At 39.5% G+C, this 22,113-nt stretch overlaps 2 protein-coding genes and 1 pseudogene across 3 annotated transcripts; 2 read left to right on the forward strand and 1 right to left on the reverse strand.

Annotated features, from left to right (window-relative positions):
* Nucleotides 1-9,116: 9,116 nt before the first annotated feature.
* On the reverse strand, nucleotides 9,117-12,217 carry LOC148191314 (uncharacterized). Its single transcript, XM_088101366.1, has 5 exons — nucleotides 11,038-12,217; nucleotides 10,325-10,728; nucleotides 10,104-10,258; nucleotides 9,800-10,025; nucleotides 9,117-9,212 (listed from the first exon to the last, which is right to left on the reverse strand). Exons 1-5 carry the CDS (start codon nucleotides 12,215-12,217, stop codon nucleotides 9,117-9,119), a joined length of 2,061 nt encoding a protein of 686 aa, XP_087957492.1.
* A 3,642-nt stretch (nucleotides 12,218-15,859) lies between these two features.
* Nucleotides 15,860-17,548, forward strand: LOC148191315 (uncharacterized). Its single transcript, XM_088101659.1, has 5 exons — nucleotides 15,860-16,002; nucleotides 16,128-16,215; nucleotides 16,455-16,634; nucleotides 16,736-16,915; nucleotides 17,030-17,548. The coding sequence occupies exons 1-5, from the start codon at nucleotides 15,956-15,958 to the stop codon at nucleotides 17,276-17,278; spliced, it is 744 nt and encodes a 247-aa protein (XP_087957785.1). The 5' UTR covers nucleotides 15,860-15,955; the 3' UTR covers nucleotides 17,279-17,548.
* A 1,236-nt stretch (nucleotides 17,549-18,784) lies between these two features.
* On the forward strand, nucleotides 18,785-21,755 carry LOC148191316 (uncharacterized; annotated as a pseudogene). Its single transcript, XR_015782868.1, has 8 exons — nucleotides 18,785-19,069; nucleotides 19,194-19,281; nucleotides 19,517-19,696; nucleotides 19,798-19,977; nucleotides 20,092-20,265; nucleotides 20,482-20,633; nucleotides 20,766-20,892; nucleotides 21,491-21,755. The product of XR_015782868.1 is annotated as an uncharacterized LOC148191316 (transcript).
* Nucleotides 21,756-22,113: the final 358 nt, after the last annotated feature.

Genomic DNA, 22,113 nt, shown 5'->3' on the forward strand with positions numbered 1-22,113 from the left:
ATTCCTCATTCTAACTCAGGGATCATATTTAAATCGAACGCTGACTACGGCCAAAAGCCAAATCAGCTTAGTCAACAAGACAGTGCATGACCGAACGGTAATTAATAAAACGTTCGGTCACAAGAAGACCAACAGGAGACCGAACGATCAGCAAGAAACCGGACGGTCGAGTTCAATAATTAGAAGGGTCAAATCTCAATCAGGACTTCAGAAAAGAAAAACATCTCTGGCACAAGTCATGAGTGTACATCCTTATTGCTTCTATCCAGACATTCTCTGTTCTCAAAGCTTTTAGTTGAATATATAGAATTAGCATCTAGATTTGGGAAAAACGGTAGAACATACCATTTAATCTCAATTCTCTATAGGAAAACATGACAAACCCGTAACTCACAGGTCGTTTTAGGAACTAACTGCTCTGATACCAATAAATGTAACATCCCAATAAATAGTAATCACCATTAATCAGAACTAATCACATTTACAGAAAATACAGTACAGTCTTAATATTTACAGTAGCTGCTCAAAAAGAAAACAGCACGTACAGCAATTTACATCAACTGCTCACACATATTTAAAACTGAATATGCAGCACTTTACAGTATTCAGAATTCAAAATAAATACAGAAACCAGTTCTGATTTACTATTCTGCATAACTATATACAGAAATGTCAAAATACAGTACAGAAAAACTAATTAAAGCTACTACAGAAACGCGCCTCTACTGCTCAGCTTTAACTTCAACTTCCACAAGGTTGGCATCCTCCAAATTTTCTTCTTCCAGCATGGTTTCAAGGGGTGCCTCACCATCTGCTCACATCCATAACGGATGATCATTGCATTGACAAGACGGACATACAGAACAGTAGACAACACAAGGAAATTTGCAAGGGTAAGCTTAGGTAATTTAATTCAATACAATCAACATAGTTTAACATATAAAATCAGTCATACAATTCATACAATATTAAACACATATCCACGCATACAGTAACTCATCCAAATTCTCCTAATTAAAGACTGTCCGGACTGTATGATCCATGTATCTACAGGCGTTCTTGCACCCGGGTGATGTAGTAACTGGGATACCCTCAACAGCTGCCACCCGAGGTTAACCCTTATCAGCCCAAGTACTATGTAGGACTAGTGCCTCCTGCCATTCCCACGCATGAACTACTCTCCTCTACATTGAGGATAAGCAATCACGGAATATCAGGATGAACAGCCATCAGTAGCTTATCCATGGTCATACTACACTACTTCTCATATTCACATCATAGAGAAGTTCCTCCTTGGAACGCTCATTTCACAATCCAATCCCATAAATCCATTCAAATCATCATTCGCACATTTTCACAATTTCTCTTTATCAAATTTTCATTCTGTATTCACTCTCTTACTTTTAAGGAACATCCATCATTCATTAGATAAGAAAGAACATGTTGCAGTACTCATACATCCACGTTTCTGAACAAGAGAAACGAGCCATTTATCCACTTGATACTTGATGACACTTAATACTTTGAATAGCTTGATCTTAGAAATTATGGATAATACTTAGAAAAATTTTAAGTATAAAGACTCCAGGCAGAATCCAAAGAATAAAGCCAGTAAGAAATATTTAGATAAACAACCAAATATGATTGAATTCAGAAAGCAACACTGCCAGTCAAAGACCGAACGTAAATTAATAATTTGAACGAACGCCAGATACGTTCGCTCACGAAGCCATGAAAGACGAGCGTTCAATTACAAAACCGAACGCTGCTCGGACGAACACCAGACCAATGACCGAGCGCCAAATAGAACGAACGCGTAATTGAACGAACGTGCACTTGAACGAACGTGCATCATAACGATCGTTCGGTAACAGACCGAACGCTAACTAGGACGAACGCTCAATCTAAGATCGAGAGTTCATTTGGACGAACGCTCAGTATAATACTAAGCGCTGCTTATGACGAATGCTAATAAACAAAACCGAACGCTCTAAGTACTTTTCAATTTATTTTGAATTGTTGGGCACGTTAAGCTGAACCGAACGCTCAAACTTAATCCTTCACACAAATAACGCTCGTTCACAACCAGAGTCCTTTCCAAATGAAAGGATCCTCATTCTAAGAAATTTTCCAGGGAAACCGAACGGTATAAGACCGTTCGATGACGAGCGTTCATGATCAATCAGAGAAGATCAGATTTCCAGATTTTTCATTCACGATAACCTCACAGTTTTCATACAATTCATAGACTTAGAATTTATCTTCAACATAATTTCATACATTACAGAATTCGTATTATCATCTCCTAAATACAGAATTTTCCAGTTCAACATATCATCATCAATATACAGTAAAATCATCTTTCCAATTTATACAGAATTCAATCAAAGTTCTACTCATACATATCATTTTCTGCATACAGTTCAAACAATAGCATCATCCACATACAGTTTCAAATTTTATCAATCATATACAACCAGTACAATAGAATCTCGCATGCAGACTCCAAAAATTAATATATTTCATACAATTCCAACATCCGGTACTACCATACTCATTTATGCACACTCAAACATAATTTCTGTCATGCAGTTCAGACATTCCAGTACATTACATTGCTTTCATACAATCAAACAGTATTAAATTAAATCCCTAAAGCTTCCCTTACCTGGTTCAGCAGTGAACTTCCAAATGCTAGGGTTTCACTCTTGCTCTCACAGCTTTCTATCCAGAAGTTTACTCAACAACTTCCACTTAATCTAATACACCAAAATCGTAGACAGATCAGACCCCTAACCCACGCATGCAACCAGAATTTTGGTTCGCATGAACTGAATGAACGAAGTGCAGAGATGAGGACTTACCAGTCACAGAATTCTAACTTGTTCGGTTCAAATGAAAGCTTACAACACCGTGAATGATCCTACGGTTTCTGAAATGGAAGCAAAGATGCTGGTGGTAAGTGATCTTAGAGAGAAGATGAAAAGAGTTTAGAGAGAAGCTGGAGGATTTGAATTCAGATTTTCTGGGAAGAAGATGAAGCATGCAAGGAATGGAGAAGAGGTTTCCAGAAAATATTTTTCTCTTCCCACGCAGGACAAACGTCCATTCTCTGCATGCCACTTGTTTTCCACTAACGTTTTTGGAACGTTCCCTCAGTGACACATGGCAGGCGCATGCAGAGTGGAAGTGAGTGGGTTTTGACGTGGCAAGGTGTAATAAATGGTGATCAGAGTGTGGATTTAAGTGCTTAATTAATCAGGTTCTCACACTTGGCAGTGTGTTTTTCTTCTTCTGAAGTTTTCATAAGCAGCCCTCCTTCATTTTAGGGTGGAAGAGCTAATTTGAAACTTATTTGGGTATAACTTATAATATAAGCATATAGGTGTTTTGGAGAATTTATGAGATGATAGGTTCATAAGCTGTTTTTCAATTTATGACAACAAACTTCTAGAATAGCTCCTGAAAACTGATTATTCCTATTTCTTCTTCAATTGTAAGTACAACTTACACCTAAATGTTTACGTAATAAATACTTATTTATTAGGTCCTTACTTGAGTTGTTTATTGGCAAGGCAATTTTCCTAATGGTTATTGGCGCAAGTTCCAGATAGTCTCTTGTTTATGTTTATTAATTGATTAATTATTGAAAGGTACATTTATGGTTTACGTGATATTTGTTGTAGGCTCTTTTCGTATTTCTGTCTCTGCCTTTACTTTCAAAATTGAAAGGCATACCATTTGCTGAACTTCCTTCATATTTTAAAAGCGGTGCCGGTTGTTTTCTAGGTAAACCAGGTAAGATCTAATAAATTGGTAGCAATGCAATTATACATATATATCCTCACGTGGTTTTCTAGTACTTGTCTGCGTTTCTTATTACACCTTCTGTTGTTAAAACACTATCAAGATTAGTTACTATGTGTATGTATGATTATTTTCCTGGGTTTATGACCTTGAATTTTCAAAATTGCATTAATAAATAAAATAACAAGGGCAAGTTTTAATTAATGGTATGGAATTTGAAGTGGGTCTATATGTCATTGGGTTTTCTTATCTCGATGGGTAGATCTTGTGGCTATCACAAGGTTCATGTCATATTCGATACCTTACCTTTTATGTACTAGGATTATAGATGCTTTTGGTCCTTCAGGTAAAAGGCCGAATAATATATAAGCAATGATTTAACCCCGTCTATAACTAGATTACTTGGAGTTTAGTTATTTCTAACATTTTTATATAAAACAATTAAAACTCATAATTGTAAGAAATCAATAAATTTATATATAGTTTTTGTCTTGTACCCTTTAGATGATTTTGAACCTTGGTTTAACTTTCTTTTGTGTTTAAGTTTTAATATAATGTGTATTCCTCTTCAATTTCTGGCTTAGGTTGTGATGGCGCTCCCCTACTTCCACTGGTCTGCCTCGTCCGGTAGACATTTTCCATTAAATTTGGCCGGGTGGTGTTGAAGAAAGCTCTCCAAACTCCACTCTGTATGGTGAACAGCATTGGAAGAGGACGCTCCTGGCGTGCCTCTGGTGGCAGAGATGAGTTCCATCAATTGTCTCTGAGTTTCCTCAGAATTAGCGCGAGCAGCCTCTAAACTTTGCATGGCGCTCTGATTCTGCTGCATCAGAACAGCATTCTGCTCCATTAAAGTGGTGTTTTGTTGATGCAGTCGTTCCACCACTGTTTCCAATAACCTGGTGTTGTTGGACGTATCAGGCTCACTCGGTTGCGGAGGAGGAGGGAGTCTAGGCGCCATTAGTTCTCTGGATCAGAGAAAAACGATCGTTAATAATGTTCAAGAGTTAAAACAATAACTCGTTAAACAAGCAATAAGCACACAGCAAAAAACATAGTGCACTCATAACCTACAGTGTCCTTAGAAGAACAAAACTGCTCTGATACCAATAATGTAACATCCCAAAATTATACAGTCATCAACTATATACTTAGAATGATCACATTAATCAATGTGGCAAAACAGTTTTAATATAAAAGGAAACAGAAGATACAAAAATGGCCGAACGACCTTTCATATAACAATTGACGAGCGTTTACAAAAGAAATAGAACGAACGGTTTACAAAACATGACTGAAACGATCAAATATTTACAACTAACAAAAGAGCGCTCGCTCACAGCCGCTCGCTATTCTAACTACACTAAACCGAACGCCTTTACGGTTCGGCCTTCACTTCAACTTCAACTAAGTTATCTTCAGCAATAACTTCCTCTTCAAGCGCTTGCTCCAGAGAAGCATCTCCATCTGCTCACATCCACACGGATGATCATTGCATTTGACAAGACGGATATACATAGACAGACAACACAAAGGAAGTGCAAGGGTAAGCTTACTTAATTTAATTCAGATCCAACATACTTTTCATACATATCAAATACACAATCAAATAAGTCACAACCCATACATCTCATTCAAGCATTAACTTAATCAAAATCCTGATACTAGACCGACCGTCCGGACTTGTATGAATTCTGTGTAGCTACGACGTCCGTGCACCCAGGTGGAAGAGCTGGAATACGCGTCAGCTGCCACCTGAGGTTAGTCCGTTCTGTCCAAGTTACAGTTATGGACTAAGACCTCCTGCCATTCCCACACATGACATGCTCCTCTCTACTTGAGAACGAGCACTCACGGAATATCAGGATGAACCGCCAGCTAAGCTTACCACATTCATACTTTACCAATCTCAATTTCCAACCAAGAGTCGTTCCTCCCTGGAACGCTCGTTCAAATTCCATAATCACAATTTCATTTCTCATGGCATTCGCACATCTTAATCTTTCATCTTATTCACACTTTCATTCTTAGTTTCACTTCATAAAAGAACGAACGTCCAGCTCTCTTTATAATAGAGGACGAACGTTAATACAATACCAAGAAAGGCTCGTTCACGAACTTGAATCAGTTAGATGAACTGAATCTAGAATGATCTGTAATTTACTTAGAATAATTTAAATTCAAAAATTCTGGAACGAATCCAATGGATAGACATATCACAATTTGTTTAGATAAATAAACTGGACAAGAATTAATTCAAGAGACAAACTGCCAGTCAAGGACCGAGCGCTGAAAATAAGCTTTTAGTGAATTTTGGACGAACGTCACTGAGGACTTGGACGAGCGTCAATAGAACTATTGGACAACGCTGTTTAGATTTATGGACGAACGCTATTTCAATTCCGGACGAACGCTATTACCGTTCGCTGATAATTTAAAGAAGGAACGAACGTTCGGTATATGACCGAGCGTCCTTTTTCACATACGCATTGGGACGAACGTTCGGTATAAGACCGAGCGTTAATTATCATGTACATTTTTAGGACGAGCGTTCGGTCTAAGACCGAGCGCCACTTAGGAACGTACGCTTTTAGGTCAAGACTTTTCACTGATTCAAAATTTAAGAAGTTTGGGCTTTATATAAGGTAAGATACTTGAAATTTATGTATTACAATTTGACTAAGTGTTCAAGAGGGATGTTATCAAGCTTCTCAATCTCACGTAACACTCATGAAGGGTACGTCTGGCCAAATGCTCACACGTAATGCTATATAAGAGGGCGTTCGTTGTCAAGGGAAATCCTTTCCAAATGAAAGAGTTCGACTACTTCAAGGAATTTACCAAGACTACCGAACGGTCAATGACCGTATCGATACGAACGTTCATTTTCATAGGCTTTTCATATTTACATTCCACATACAGTAACCATATTTTCCAGTATATTTACATTCATTTAATCATATCATAACATATCTTATACTCCTCAAGCTTTGAATTAAAAATCATATCCAATCATCCAATACCAAGATCATACAACATACAACTTTACAGATCATTCATATACACAAGCATAAAATTCTCAGTACATACATGCATCACTTTTCATATATCATCTCAGAATCATTATCATATTTTCAAACTTCACACACGCACATGCAGTACAGAGATCACATGAATTAAATCTAATAAGCTTCCCTTACCCGGATTCAGTAATGTGCGTTCGTTCTCCAGAAAATCAGATCCCAGTACACCCTCTTCTACCCTTTACGATTCAACCCAAAATTCCTTAAACTAAAATTACAGAAAACCAAATAATGGTTCAGAGAAGGTGCATGCAGATTAAAACGAGGCTTGCATGTTGAAAATGAAGAGTGGTTGAGGACGTGAAACTTACCCGTTTCAGAATCCAAAACCAATCGGTTTGATGGAAAGCTCACGGTGCAGGGACGCTTCTCACGGTGCTGAAACGTGAACGGAGTAAAGGGTGATGAGTGGCAGAAGAGAGAAGGAGAGAGTTCTAGAGAGAAGGAGGAGAAAATGGAGGTTTGAATTTCTGAGGAAGATGAAGGTGTGCGCAGAGAAGGAAAAGTGTTTCAGAAAAATTAATTCTCTTCCCCTAGTCAAACGGACGTTAACTCTTGCGCTGACACCTGGCTTCCACTACTGCATTCAGAACCTTCTGAATTGACACTTGTCAGAGGGATTCAGAGAATTTGAGTGCACATTAATGGCATTGCACGTGGGGCGTGGATGCATTAATGAAAGCACAGTGGTGACTCAGCACCTTAATAAATGAAGCGTGACAATCCCCCTATCTACAAAAATTTTCGTCCTCGAAAATTGAAGACTTACCAGGGAATAGATGAGGGTACAAGTCCTTCATGGCATCCTTAACTTCCCAAGTAGAATCGCCAGTTTTGTCGTCCCACACTACCTTCACCAACCGAACGTCCTTCCCTTTATGTAACTTAGTGCGTTCGTCTTCAATTCGAATCGGCTTCATCTCCAGCGTTCGGTCTTGGTGAAGACGAACGTCCTCCAGTTCCAATATGTGCGAGGGATCAGCTACGTACTTTCGAAGTTGCGAGACGTGAAACACTGGATGAAGGTTGGACAATTGTGGAGGTAGGGCTAGCTCGTATGCAACAGGTCCAATCTTTCTTGTGATCTGGTACGGCCCCACGAACTTAGGAGATAATTTCTTTGAACGCAATGCTCTTCCTGCTCCCGTAGTTGGATTTAACCTTAGGAAAACATGATCGCCAGCTTCGAACTCCAAGGGTCGTCTCCTCTTATCTGCGTATGACTTCTGCCTGCTTTTGGACGTCTTCAACCTCTCTTGAATTAATTTCACCTTTTCAGTCGTTTGTTGAACGAGCTCGGGTCCAGTCAATATGTTTTCTCCTTCTTGAAACCAGCAAAGTGGTGTGCGGCATTTGCGTCCGTAAAGAGCCTCAAATGGAGCCATTCCAATGCTTGATTGGAAGCTGTTGTTGTAGGTGAACTCCACTAATGGCAGGATTTCATCCCAAACGCCCATGTGATCAAGTACGCACGTTCTTAACAAATCTTCAAGCGTCTGGATTGTTCTCTCGGATTGACCGTCCGTCTGAGGATGGTACGCTGAACTCATTTGGAGTTTGCTGCCCAGTTCGCTTTGCAACGACTGCCAAAACCGAGAGGTGAATCTTGTGTCTCGGTCAGAGATGATACTGGACGGCACTCCATGCAGACGAACGATCTCTTTGATGTAGAGCTTGGCCAGGTTAGTCATGGACATCTTCAAGTTGATCGCTAGGAAGTGAGCACTCTTTGTTAGACGATCCACTATTACCCAAATAGAATCGTGATTCTTGACCGTACGAGGCAAGTGAGTCACGAAGTCCATTGAAATGCTGTCCCACTTCCATTCAGGAATCTCCAAAGGTTGTAATAGGCCGCCCGGCCTCTGATGCTCCGCCTTCGCTCGCTGACAGGTCAGACAAGATGCCACAAAACGAGCGATGTCATTCTTCATTCCTGGCCACCAGAACGAACGTCGAAGGTCTTGATACATCTTAGTCATACCAGGGTGTATGCTGAGACGACTATGATGTCCTTCCTCCAAGATAATCCTCTTCAGCTCGCCATCATTGGGAATGCACGTCCGTCCCATGTAACGTAACATGCCGTCCGTTCCAGCGTTGAAATGCTTAGCTTGATCCGTACCGAGCGCACTTAAAATCTTCATCAATTCTTCATCCTCTCGTTGTTTCATCCAGATTCGGTCGAACACATCACTTGATATCCTCAAGGTGCAGCATTTAATACTATTCGGCTCCAACTCGAACTGCAACCTTAGGTCTCGAAAACTCTCCACTAAGTGCAGCTCCTTCACCATCATTAGCGAGACATGCACTGTCTTCCTGCTTAAGGCGTCCGCCACAACGTTCGCTTTTCCAGGATGGTACAGCAACTCGAAGTCATAATCCTTCAAGAACTCAAGCCACCTCCTTTGTCTCATGTTTAACTCCTTCTGATCGAAGAGGTACTTGAGGCTCTTGTGATCGCTGAAGACTTGGAAAACGGATCCATACAAGTAGTGTCTCCAAATCTTCAAAGCGAAGACGACCGCTGCCAGTTCCAGGTCGTGCGTCGGATAATTCCTCTCATGTATCTTCAATTGCCGAGAGGCGTACGCCACTGCCTTCTTCTCTTGCATAAGGACGCATCCCAAACCCTGGTGAGACGCATCACAGTAGACTTCAAAGGGTTTGGCAGTGTCCGGAATCACCAAAACTGGAGTGTTCGTCAACTTATTCTTCAACTCTTGGAAGCGCTCTTCACACAAATCAGTCCATGCGAACGGTTGATCCTTCCTTGTAAGACGAGTCAACGGTGCTACTATCTTAGAAAATCCTTCAATGAAACGTCTATAGTAGCCCGCGAGCCCCACAAAACTTCTCACTTCCGTGACCGAGCGTGGACTCTCCCATTCCAAAACTGCTCGTACCTTAGCCGGATCAACTGAAATTCCACCTGCGGATACAACATGACCCAAAAATTGCACTTCCTTCATCCAGAATTCACATTTTGACAACTTAGCGTACAGCTCTTTTTCTCTCAACACCCCAAGTACCACCCTTAAATGCTCCTCATGCTCTTCACAGCTCTTGGAGTAGATGAGAATATCATCAATAAATACCACCACGAACTTGTCCAAATACGGCCTGAAGATTCTGTTCATGTAGTCCATGAAGACTGCTGGAGCGTTCGTCACACCGAACGGCATGACCACATACTCATAGTGTCCATACCGAGATCTAAAGGCCGTCTTCTGAATGTCTCCTTCCTTAACCCGAATCTGGTGATAGCCTGATCTTAGATCAATCTTTGAGAAGACGCTCGCTCCATGTAGTTGATCCAGTAGATCGTCAATCCGAGGCAGTGGGTATTTATTTTTGATGGTCAGCTTATTCAATTGACGATAGTCAATGCATAGCCGAGAGCTGCCATCCTTCTTCTTCACCAATAATACAGGCGCTCCCCAAGGTGACACGCTTGGGCGAATGAATTTCTTGTCCATTAAGTCTTCAATTTGCATCTTGAGTTCCACCAGTTCGGCTGGTGCCATTCTATATGGTTGGACGGATATGGGTGCTGCGGTCGTTACTAAATCAATCGTAAATTCTACTTCACGAACAGGAGGGAGTCCTGGCACTTCATCCGGAAATACGTCCGGAAATTCGTCCACAACCGTTCGTCCTTCAGTGTACTTATTGGACGAACGTTCAAAACTTTTACCCGCCCTCTCTCTGTCTTCATTCGTCATGATCAAAAAGCAACTCGCGCCTTCCATGATATCTTCTTTTAACTGGCTAAGCGTCACACCCAAATACTCCTCGTCTTCTTCAGGAAACACCAACTTCTTAGCTCCACAATCTATGAGAATGCGATTGGTATTCAGCCAATCCATTCCCAAAATTACTTCTAAGTCTTTGAGAGGCAAACATATGAGGCTCACCTTATATCTACGCCCTTCTACCTCAATAGGACATCTAACGCACATGGTAGACGTCCTAACCTCACCAGCTGCTGGTGTTGACACCACCAAATCAAACTGCATATCTCTCGCCACTATCCCCAACTTATCAACGCACGCCTTCGAGATGAAGGAGTGTGTCGCCCCCGAGTCAAACAACACGCAACATTTCATTCCATACAACAAGCACGTGCTGGTAATAAGTGTACCTGAACTTGCTGCCTCTGCACCAGTAATCGCATATACACGCCCAACAGCTTGGGCTCGCCCACCACCTCTTGCTTGATTTCTTCCAGTATTGGGTGGTCTCATCACTGTACGTCCACCCATATTACACTCGCTTTCTAAGTGGCCGTGTCTTCTACAGCGAGCGCAATACTTCACTCCTATCAGTTGAGGGCAAGCTGACTTGTAATGGGGCCCTCCACATTGAAAACATCTTACTGCCCCCTGTTGTCCCGACTGTCCAGCAACTACCATTGTCTGCGATCCACTTGACTGTCCTGGACGAGCGTAGGGAGTTCTATTCCGATTCACATTTGATCTTGCTAGAATCGGTCCCCTGGAGATTTGTTGCTTCTTATGCTGTTCGGCCTCAGCCATATTCTTTTCTAATACTTTCGCTCTCTCCACCATTGCAGGGAACGAACGGATACATAGGCTGGAAATTAGTACTTTCAAATCACTCCTCAGCCCATTTTCGAACTTCCTGCATTGCCACTCTTCACTAGTGGCCATCGTGTTGAACCTTACCAGATGTTTGAATTTATTTGTATACTCTGAAACGGACATTCCTCCCTGAACCAGCTGAAGAAATTCCACTTCTTTGGCAAACCGTACGCTATCAGAGAAATATTCTTCGTAAAATTTGGCTCTGAACACTTCCCAATTAATGGGGCTGTGAGCGTCCGTCAGAATTGCTTTTACGCTCGCCCACCAGTGACTCGCTTCTCCCGTCAGAAGGTACTCCGTGAATGCTAAGCGATTATCATCTGGACACCTCTTAGCATTATAAATTCTCTCCATGTCCCGTAGCCACTGGTCTGCCTCGTCCGGTAGACATTTTCCATTAAATTTGGCCGGGTGGTGTTGAAGAAAGCTCTCCAAACTCCACTCTGTATGGTGAACAGCATTGGAAGAGGACGCTCCTGGCGTGCCTCTGGTGGCAGAGATGAGTTCCATCAATTGTCTCTGAGTTTCCTCAGAATTAGCGCGAGCAGCCTCTAAACTTTGCATGGCGCTCTGATTCTGCTGCATCAGAACAGCATTCTGCTCCATTAAAGTGGTGTTTTGTTGATGCAGTCGTTCCACCACTGTTTCCAATAACCTGGTGTTGTTGGACGTATCAGGCTCACTCGGTTGCGGAGGAGGAGGGAGTCTAGGCGCCATTAGTTCTCTGGATCAGAGAAAAACGATCGTTAATAATGTTCAAGAGTTAAAACAATAACTCGTTAAACAAGCAATAAGCACACAGCAAAAACATAGTGCACTCATAACCTACAGTGTCCTTAGAAGAACAAAACTGCTCTGATACCAATAATGTAACATCCCAAAATTATACAGTCATCAACTATATACTTAGAATGATCACATTAATCAATGTGGCAAAACAGTTTTAATATAAAAGGAAACAGAAGATACAAAAATGGCCGAACGACCTTTCATATAACAATTGACGAGCGTTTACAAAAGAAATAGAACGAACGGTTTACAAAACATGACTGAAACGATCAAATATTTACAACTAACAAAAGAGCGCTCGCTCACAGCCGCTCGCTATTCTAACTACACTAAACCGAACGCCTTTACGGTTCGGCCTTCACTTCAACTTCAACTAAGTTATCTTCAGCAATAACTTCCTCTTCAAGCGCTTGCTCCAGAGAAGCATCTCCATCTGCTCACATCCACACGGATGATCATTGCATTTGACAAGACGGATATACATAGACAGACAACACAAAGGAAGTGCAAGGGTAAGCTTACTTAATTTAATTCAGATCCAACATACTTTTCATACATATCAAATACACAATCAAATAAGTCACAACCCATACATCTCATTCAAGCATTAACTTAATCAAAATCCTGATACTAGACCGACCGTCCGGACTTGTATGAATTCTGTGTAGCTACGACGTCCGTGCACCCAGGTGGAAGAGCTGGAATACGCGTCAGCTGCCACCTGAGGTTAGTCCGTTCTGTCCAAGTTACAGTTATGGACTAAGACCTCCTGCCATTCCCACACATGACATGCTCCTCTCTACTTGAGAACGAGCACTCACGGAATATCAGGATGAACCGCCAGCTAAGCTTACCACATTCATACTTTACCAATCTCAATTTCCAACCAAGAGTCGTTCCTCCCTGGAACGCTCGTTCAAATTCCATAATCACAATTTCATTTCTCATGGCATTCGCACATCTTAATCTTTCATCTTATTCACACTTTCATTCTTAGTTTCACTTTCATAAAAGAACGAACGTCCAGCTCTCTTTATAATAGAGGACGAACGTTAATACAATACCAAGAAAGGCTCGTTCACGAACTTGAATCAGTTAGATGAACTGAATCTAGAATGATCTGTAATTTACTTAGAATAATTTAAATTCAAAAATTCTGGAACGAATCCAATGGATAGACATATCACAATTTGTTTAGATAAATAAACTGGACAAGAATTAATTCAAGAGACAAACTGCCAGTCAAGGACCGAGCGCTGAAAATAAGCTTTTAGTGAATTTTGGACGAACGTCACTGAGGACTTGGACGAGCGTCAATAGAACTATTGGACAACGCTGTTTAGATTTATGGACGAACGCTATTTCAATTCCGGACGAACGCTATTACCGTTCGCTGATAATTTAAAGAAGGAACGAACGTTCGGTATATGACCGAGCGTCCTTTTTCACATACGCATTGGGACGAACGTTCGGTATAAGACCGAGCGTTAATTATCATGTACATTTTTAGGACGAGCGTTCGGTCTAAGACCGAGCGCCACTTAGGAACGTACGCTTTTAGGTCAAGACTTTTCACTGATTCAAAATTTAAGAAGTTTGGGCTTTATATAAGGTAAGATACTTGAAATTTATGTATTACAATTTGACTAAGTGTTCAAGAGGGATGTTATCAAGCTTCTCAATCTCACGTAACACTCATGAAGGGTACGTCTGGCCAAATGCTCACACGTAATGCTATATAAGAGGGCGTTCGTTGTCAAGGGAAATCCTTTCCAAATGAAAGAGTTCGACTACTTCAAGGAATTTACCAAGACTACCGAACGGTCAATGACCGTATCGATACGAACGTTCATTTTCATAGGCTTTTCATATTTACATTCCACATACAGTAACCATATTTTCCAGTATATTTACATTCATTTAATCATATCATAACATATCTTATACTCCTCAAGCTTTGAATTAAAAATCATATCCAATCATCCAATACCAAGATCATACAACATACAACTTTACAGATCATTCATATACACAAGCATAAAATTCTCAGTACATACATGCATCACTTTTCATATATCATCTCAGAATCATTATCATATTTTCAAACTTCACACACGCACATGCAGTACAGAGATCACATGAATTAAATCTAATAAGCTTCCCTTACCCGGATTCAGTAATGTGCGTTCGTTCTCCAGAAAATCAGATCCCAGTACACCCTCTTCTACCCTTTACGATTCAACCCAAAATTCCTTAAACTAAAATTACAGAAAACCAAATAATGGTTCAGAGAAGGTGCATGCAGATTAAAACGAGGCTTGCATGTTGAAAATGAAGAGTGGTTGAGGACGTGAAACTTACCCGTTTCAGAATCCAAAACCAATCGGTTTGATGGAAAGCTCACGGTGCAGGGACGCTTCTCACGGTGCTGAAACGTGAACGGAGTAAAGGGTGATGAGTGGCAGAAGAGAGAAGGAGAGAGTTCTAGAGAGAAGGAGGAGAAAATGGAGGTTTGAATTTCTGAGGAAGATGAAGGTGTGCGCAGAGAAGGAAAAGTGTTTCAGAAAAATTAATTCTCTTCCCCTAGTCAAACGGACGTTAACTCTTGCGCTGACACCTGGCTTCCACTACTGCATTCAGAACCTTCTGAATTGACACTTGTCAGAGGGATTCAGAGAATTTGAGTGCACATTAATGGCATTGCACGTGGGGCGTGGATGCATTAATGAAAGCACAGTGGTGACTCAGCACCTTAATAAATGAAGCGTGACACAATGCAAGTTGAGATATAAGCATTGGTATGTATATTCTGTTGATAAAATAATATTAATTTTGCAATTTAAAAAATTATAATTATCACTTTTAAAGAGATTTGATAGGAATTGATTCACTTCAACTTAAGTTACTGTTTTTTTAAACTTGATTTATTCTATTCATGGACTATTTGAACTGATTTATTAAACCAAATATATTTTCGTAAGCTATATATTTTATAATTTATTTGAAAAAATAAAGTAAAGCGAAAGTATTATTAAATATAGTAAGGGTGCAAATAGTAAAATATTGTTCTTTTAAGAAAAAAAAGGTTTCTTTGGGACACCCATCTTGGCCCGTTCTCATTTTCGCAAATCTCTTCCTCCGCCGCCGCAGTATCTCACTCTCAATACCATCCACCGCCAAGAAGGTGTCACCTTCTCTCTGTCTTTGGTCGTTGAATCTTTCTCGCTCCCTCTCCGTTCATTTTTCCCCTTAACCTTTCTTTATCCGTTCATTTTTCCCCTTAACCTTTCTTCATCAATAATTTAATTTCTGTTTCTATCAAATTTTAATCACTCACATTCCTACAAAAAGAAGGTTCAGTATTGGAGATTATAGAAAATCATCGTCAGCTCTCCTCGCAGACACATCTCTTCTCGTCGCGTCATCAACCTTATCAGCCACGCTTCATTCTCGCCTTTCCTCACATGCGAACCACAAACCTCATATCTCGCTCTCACAATTTCCTCATGAACGAAGCCTCCGAGTCATTTTTCTCATGAGATTCTTCACCTCAGAATCTCAAACTCCTCACGTCTGCCAGATCCACCGAACCACATATTCGTCTCTGCTTCACGACCATTCTCCACCGATTAGATCCTTTATCACCGACTAAAATCACTTCAAGTCATGGAAAACAGTGCGAAGCATTTAGAGGATGACGTTATCAAGGAAGAGTAGGTTTTTTTGAATTGTTCCTCTTCCTTGAACGTGCATCAATTTGTGTTTGCTTCAAATTTTCTGATACGAAAGTAATAAATTGGAGCCTTTATCTTTTAAAAATCTTGTCGTTTTTTTGCAGAGAATCGCCTAAACTTGCGGCGTTGTTGAAAGAGATGAAGGAAGAGCTCGATACTGTGAGGCTTAAAGTTCAATCTTTAACTGCCAAAGTGAGTGGCTCTTTTTTCAATTCAAGTAATTTTTTTTAAGGACTCCGTTAACGTCATTTCAAATTCATATAATATAAGATTTAAAAGAAGTTTTTGTGTTGTTTGGACATGAAGTTTCGCAATTTGGGCCTTTTTGGGGATTCTATAAGTTTTCTTGTTATAGCTAAATATACCCTCATATCAATGAATGATATGATTATTATTATTATTATTGTGTCTCTCGATGTTTCTTATACCAGGTGAAAGAAGGTCAGTATCCTACAGCAGATGGATTTAGCTACCTTGAGGCTAAGAATTTGCTGCTTTTGAATTATTGTCAATCCCTTGTTTATTATTTATTGCGGAAGGCTAAAGGGTTATCAATAGAAGATCACCATATTGTTCGAAGTGTTGTAGAGATAAGATTGTTTTTGGAAAAGGTATAGTTTTATCCTTCTGTGTGTTGATCTTCAAGGGCTTCCATGTGTATATTTACATTGTATTATGTGTTAAACATTTGACTTCCTGGTTTCCATTGCAGATTCGGCCAATTGACAGAAAACAACAATACCAAATCCAGAAACTAGTGCAGGCTGGTGAAAATGCAGCCAAAAGTGATATTCAAAGTACGGAGCCAGATGCGTCCAATAAGAGTGAGGATGCATCAAAGTATCGTCCCAATCCTGACATGCTAGTTAGCAAAGTAGACTTAACCTTGCAGGTCAGTCAGTGTATATGTGATATTATAAATGGTGTAAAATTTGGTGTACGCAGGGTGGTAATATCTTGAAAAGGGTATTTTCCTAGTCTATCTAACTTTTATTATATGATGTAGGATGGACATGATACATATCAACCTGTAAAGTTTGCCCCTACTTCTATGGATCTAGAAAAACCTTCTAAGCATGAAAGAAATGCCTTGCGAAGAGAAAAAGAAATTCTGAAACAAGCTAAGCAGAGTGATTATATCAGGACATTGATGAATGATATGGATGAAAGACCTGAAGAGTTTGAAGTATCTCTTCGATCAGAAGGAGTTGAACATGAGGCAGAGAAGGTAGATGGAGTACTTGAAGGACTTTGATTTTGAGTTATAGTACCATCCAGGGAAGGCAAATGTTGTAGCCGATGCTTTGAGTAGGAAGCGAATGCATATGTCAACTTTGATGGTGAAGGAGTTTGAATTGAAGTTCAGAGATATGAACTTGAGATTGCAGCTGAGCCAAGATCACCTTTGGTGTTGTCATTTAAAGATCACAAATGATTTCTTGGAAGAGATCAAAGTGGGACAAAAGGAAGACACAAGTCTACAAGATACGGTGGAGTTGTTGGGAACGAATCAAGCTAAACACTTCAGTTTGGGATTAGATGGTATCAGAGCCTAGCCTCTCCCAGTACAGTGTGGTTCGAGGACGAACCATTCGAAAGTTGGTGGGCATGTGACACCCGGGCACTGACGAGGGCAGGGAGTGACGCCGGTGCAAGAGGCATGGTGCAGGGGGCACAGACAAGGAGCGGCTCCTGGCAGGCTTCCAGTGGAAGGGACACATGGATGAATCGAACATACGCCGGAATGAGAGGGATCTGGAGATTGTGTAGGTATGAGACTATACAGTTGAAGGATAGCTTAAAGGAATTTATTTGACTACTCATATCACAAAAATGCATTTGCTTTTCGGTAGCCTAACTCATAAAAACTCCATGGTTAAGCGTGCTTAGCCGGGAGTTCTGGGAAGTTTTCCCAGAAAGTGTGCGAGTGAGGACAAAGCACACTGGAAAGCCTGGTGGTGATCTGTGGGGGCAGTCGATGGTCCCTGTCAGTTGCTGGATCTCCTGTAGGATACTGACCTTTTTTCACCTGGTATAAGAAACATCGAAAGACACAATAATAATAATAATCATATCATTCATTGATATCAGGGTATATTTAGCTATAACAGAAAACTTATAGAATCCCCAAAAAGGCCCAAATTGCGAAACTTCATGTCCAAACAACAACGCTGCAAGTTTAGGCGATTCTATGCGAAAAACGACACTGTTTTCCATGACTTGAGATGATTTTCTATAATCTCCAATCCTGAACCTTCTTTTTGTAGGAATGTGAGTGATTAAAATTTGAAAGAAACAGAAATTAAATTATTGATGAAGAAAGGTTAAGGGGAAAAATGAACAGAGAGGGAGCGAGAAAGATTCAACGATCAAAGATAGAGAGAAGGTGACGACTTCTTGGCGGTGGATGGAGAGTGAGATACTGCGGCGGAGGAAGGGATTTGCGAAACTGAGAACGGGACAAGATGGGTGCCAAAAGAAAACTTTTTTTCTTAAAAGAACCATATTTTACTATTTGCACCCTTGCTGTATTTAGTAATACTTTCGCTTTACTTTATTTTTTCAAATAAATTATAAAATATATAGCTAACGAAAATATATTTGGTCCAAATATATTTTCGTTAACTATATATTTTATATTTTATTTGAAAAAATAAAGTAAAGCGAAAGTATTACTAAATACAGCAAGGGTACAAATAGTAAAATATTGTTCTTTTAAGAAAAAAAGGTTTCTTTGGGCACCCATCTTGTCCCGTTCTCAGTTTCGCAAATCCCTTCCTCCGCCACAGTATCTCACTCTCAATACCATCCACCGCCAAGAAGCCGTCACCTTCTCTCTGTCTTTGGTCGTTGAATCTTTCTCCCTCCCTCTCTGTTCATTTTTCCCCTTAACCTTTCTTCATCAATAATTTAATTTCTGTTTCTATCAAATTTCAATCACTCACATTCCTACAAAAAGAAGGTTCAGGATTGAAGATTATAGAAAATCATCTCAAGTCATGGAAAACAGTGCGAAGCATTTAGATGAGGACGTTATCAAGGAAGAGTAGGTTTTTTTGAATTGTTCCTCTTCCTTGAACGTACATCAATTTGTGTTTGCTTCAAATTTTCTGATACGCAAGTAATAAATTGGAGCATTTATCTTTTAAAAATCGTGTCGTTTTTCGCAGAGAATCGCCTAAACTTGCGGCGTTGTTGAAAGAGATGAAGGAAGGGCTTGATACTGTGAGGCTTAAAGTTCAATCTTTAACTGCCAAAGTGAGTGGCCCTTTTTTCAATTCAAGTAATTTTTTTTAAGGACTCCGTTAACGTCATTTCAAATTCATATAATATTAAGATTTAAAAGAAGTTTTTGTGTTGTTTGGACATGAAGTTTCGCAATTTGGGCCTTTTTGGGATTCTATAAGTTTTCTGTTATAGCTAAATATACCCTGATATCAATGAGTGATATGATTATTGTTATTATTGTGTCTCTCGATGTTTCTTATACCAGATGAAAGAAGGTCAGTATCCTACAGCAGATGGATTTAGCTACCTTGAGGCTAAGAATTTGCTGCTTTTGAATTATTGTCAATCCCTTGTTTATTATTTATTGCGGAAGGCTAAAGGGTTATCAATAGAAGATCACCCTGTTGTTCGAAGTGTTGTAGAGATAAGATTGTTTTTGGAAAAGGTATAGTTTTATCCTTCTGTGCATTGATCTTCAAGGGCTTCCATGTGTATATTTACATTGTATTATGTGTTAAACATTTGACTTCCTGGTTTCCATTGCAGATTCGGCCAATTGACTGAAAACAACAATTCCAAATCCAGAAACTAGTGCAGGCTGGTGAAAATGCAGCCAAAAGTGATATTCAAAGTACGGAGCCAGATGCGTCCAATAAGAGTGAGGATGCATCAAAGTATCGTCCCAATCCTGACATGCTACTTAGCAAAGTAGACTTAACCTTGCAGGTCAGTCAGTGTATATGTGATATTATAAATGGTGTAAAATTTGGTGTACGCAGGGTGGTAATATCTTGAAAAGGGTATTTTCCTGGTCTATCTAACTTTTATTATATGATGTAGGATGGACATGATACATATCAACCTGTAAAGTTTGCCCCTACTTCTATGGATCTAGAAAAACCTTCTAAGCATGAAAGAAATGCCTTGCGAAGAGAAAAAGAAATTCTGAAACAAGCTAAGCAGAGTGATTATATCAGGACATTGATGAATGATATGGAGGAAAGACCTGAAGAGGTAAAGTTATTTTTAGTGCTGAATCATTATGACTTATAGTATGCTTGGGTTTCAGTTAAACTCCTTTCAAAAGTATTTTCAGACTCAAATGTACAAAGAGAGCATCCTTCTCGAAAGTACTTTTAACTCCTAAGAATATTTTTTGAACTATTATCCGAACTTGCATTTAATGATTTTACGTAATGGTTTGTTTTGGCTGCTCACTACTCTACTCAGGTGAGGGATTTTGAGGGAGCTAGCAAAGAAATTGATAGATTTGTCTCCAAGATGGAGAAACGCGCTCAGCAAGAGGAGGAGATGTTCACTCGTGTTCCTCTTACGAAACAGGAGAGGAAGCGAGAAAAATACTTGAAGAAATCAAGAAATGGGTATGGGAAGTGTTTGGAATGTTTTCCTTTTGTTTCTCCATTCCTAACAAGTAAAAAGAATTAAATGTGTGATAGTATTTTTGTTTAAATACATTTTTTTCTCTCTTAGCTTTTGTGCTTTTTCTATTTCAGGTTGCAAGGTCTAACAGAAAGTTTCTATGATGAAATCAAAACATTACTCTTTGAAGATAGAACTGAAGAGCAAGTAATGGGATCTGGTAAAGGTAGCAGCAGAAAGAGCCGAGTACACAAGCGAAAGGTATGACATTTTATTCTTTGAAATTATTATGTGAAAATTGTAGACTAATTTTTTGAACTTCATATACGAAATTTTGTTTAAGTCGAATTATGTGGATGTGGTTTATGTATTGTTGGATCTGCATTGCATATGACCAACCAAATTATTTAATGATTGCTCTAATATCCACTGTGTGTAATAAAAAATTATTTAAATAAACTAATGTCTTATTCCTCTGGAGTAAGCGTGTAGAGTTGGTTATTTGTCGACTAGTTTTGTAATTTTCGAACCAATTTTTGGTCATGGAGAGTTATACTATATGTACAGTTGTTTACTGATAGTTCTGAGCTGTGTGCTGAACACAGTAATAAAAGTGATACTATGATACCCGCACAATACGAAATAAAGTTAAAAATGCCCCTTGAGGAAATTTGCTCACCACCAACACAAATTTTGTATGTATTCGAAAATTTGAGTTTTATCCATCAACAGATACACACTTTCCCTTCCCTTATGCTTGGCTTTTAATTTGAAAAAGGACTTTTTAGTGTATGCATTATCAACCGACGTGATTGCATTGTACTGTTACAGAGAACTAACAATTTTGGCTTCTTTGCAGAGGAAACACTGAAGGAGGAGATTTAGGATTTTGACCTAATGGGTTATGGGAGACTGACCACCGCATGCTGTTGGAGGAAGTAATATTAGGTTGAATGCAAAGGAAATGTAAAAGCTAGTGTTGGGTATTGGGGAATTCCTTCATGTTTGTAGATTTATGTTTGTAGGTTTATTTTTGTACTTTATTGCCATCCTAATTAGCTGGTGCCCAATGGGGAACGTGGATTGGAGATTTTGGAAGCGATGAAATAGTGTTTTTTGGTTTATTATTACCATTGCACATCCAATTATGTGATGCACGTCTTTTTTGGTTTTACCTTTATGTCCGAGTGGAAAAATGCATAGATATTAAACTGAATATATTTTTTAATTTGTTATTTCACGGGTCTAGGCCATTGGTTGGTTCTTTTGTACATGACCCAATAGTTTCTCGTATTGTGCTAGATGATAATCAAATATAAGAGTTAGTTTGATAGTCATGAGAAGATAACACCATATAATAAGATTTTGATAAACATTTAATATTTGATGTATATCATACTTAAAACACAAATATGTTGCAAGATTGGAGGCAATAATAATGGTGGTTATAATGATAAATATAAAGAACCAAAATAGTGAAAC

The sequence above is a fragment of the Vigna umbellata genome, chromosome 11 (genome assembly GCF_029865625.1).
Source record: "Vigna umbellata cultivar VRB3 chromosome 11, Vumbellata_1.0, whole genome shotgun sequence".
Classification (NCBI taxonomy): domain Eukaryota; kingdom Viridiplantae; phylum Streptophyta; class Magnoliopsida; order Fabales; family Fabaceae; genus Vigna; species Vigna umbellata.

Coding starts and splice junctions, on each gene's coding strand:
- LOC148191314 (XM_088101366.1), bottom strand. CDS start 12,217: ATGGCGCCTAGACTCCCTCCTCCTCCGCAACCGAGTGAGCCTGATACG. Junction 10,729..11,037: donor TGCAGAGGCAGCAAGTTCAG/GTACACTTATTA, acceptor GCATTCTCATAG/ATTGTGGAGCTAAGAAGTTG. Junction 10,259..10,324: donor TGTCACCTTGGGGAGCGCCT/GTATTATTGGTG, acceptor CAATTGAATAAG/CTGACCATCAAAAATAAATA.
- LOC148191315 (XM_088101659.1), top strand. CDS start 15,956: ATGGAAAACAGTGCGAAGCATTTAGAGGATGACGTTATCAAGGAAGA. Junction 16,216..16,454: donor TTCAATCTTTAACTGCCAAA/GTGAGTGGCTCT, acceptor TTCTTATACCAG/GTGAAAGAAGGTCAGTATCC. Junction 16,635..16,735: donor TAAGATTGTTTTTGGAAAAG/GTATAGTTTTAT, acceptor TTTCCATTGCAG/ATTCGGCCAATTGACAGAAA.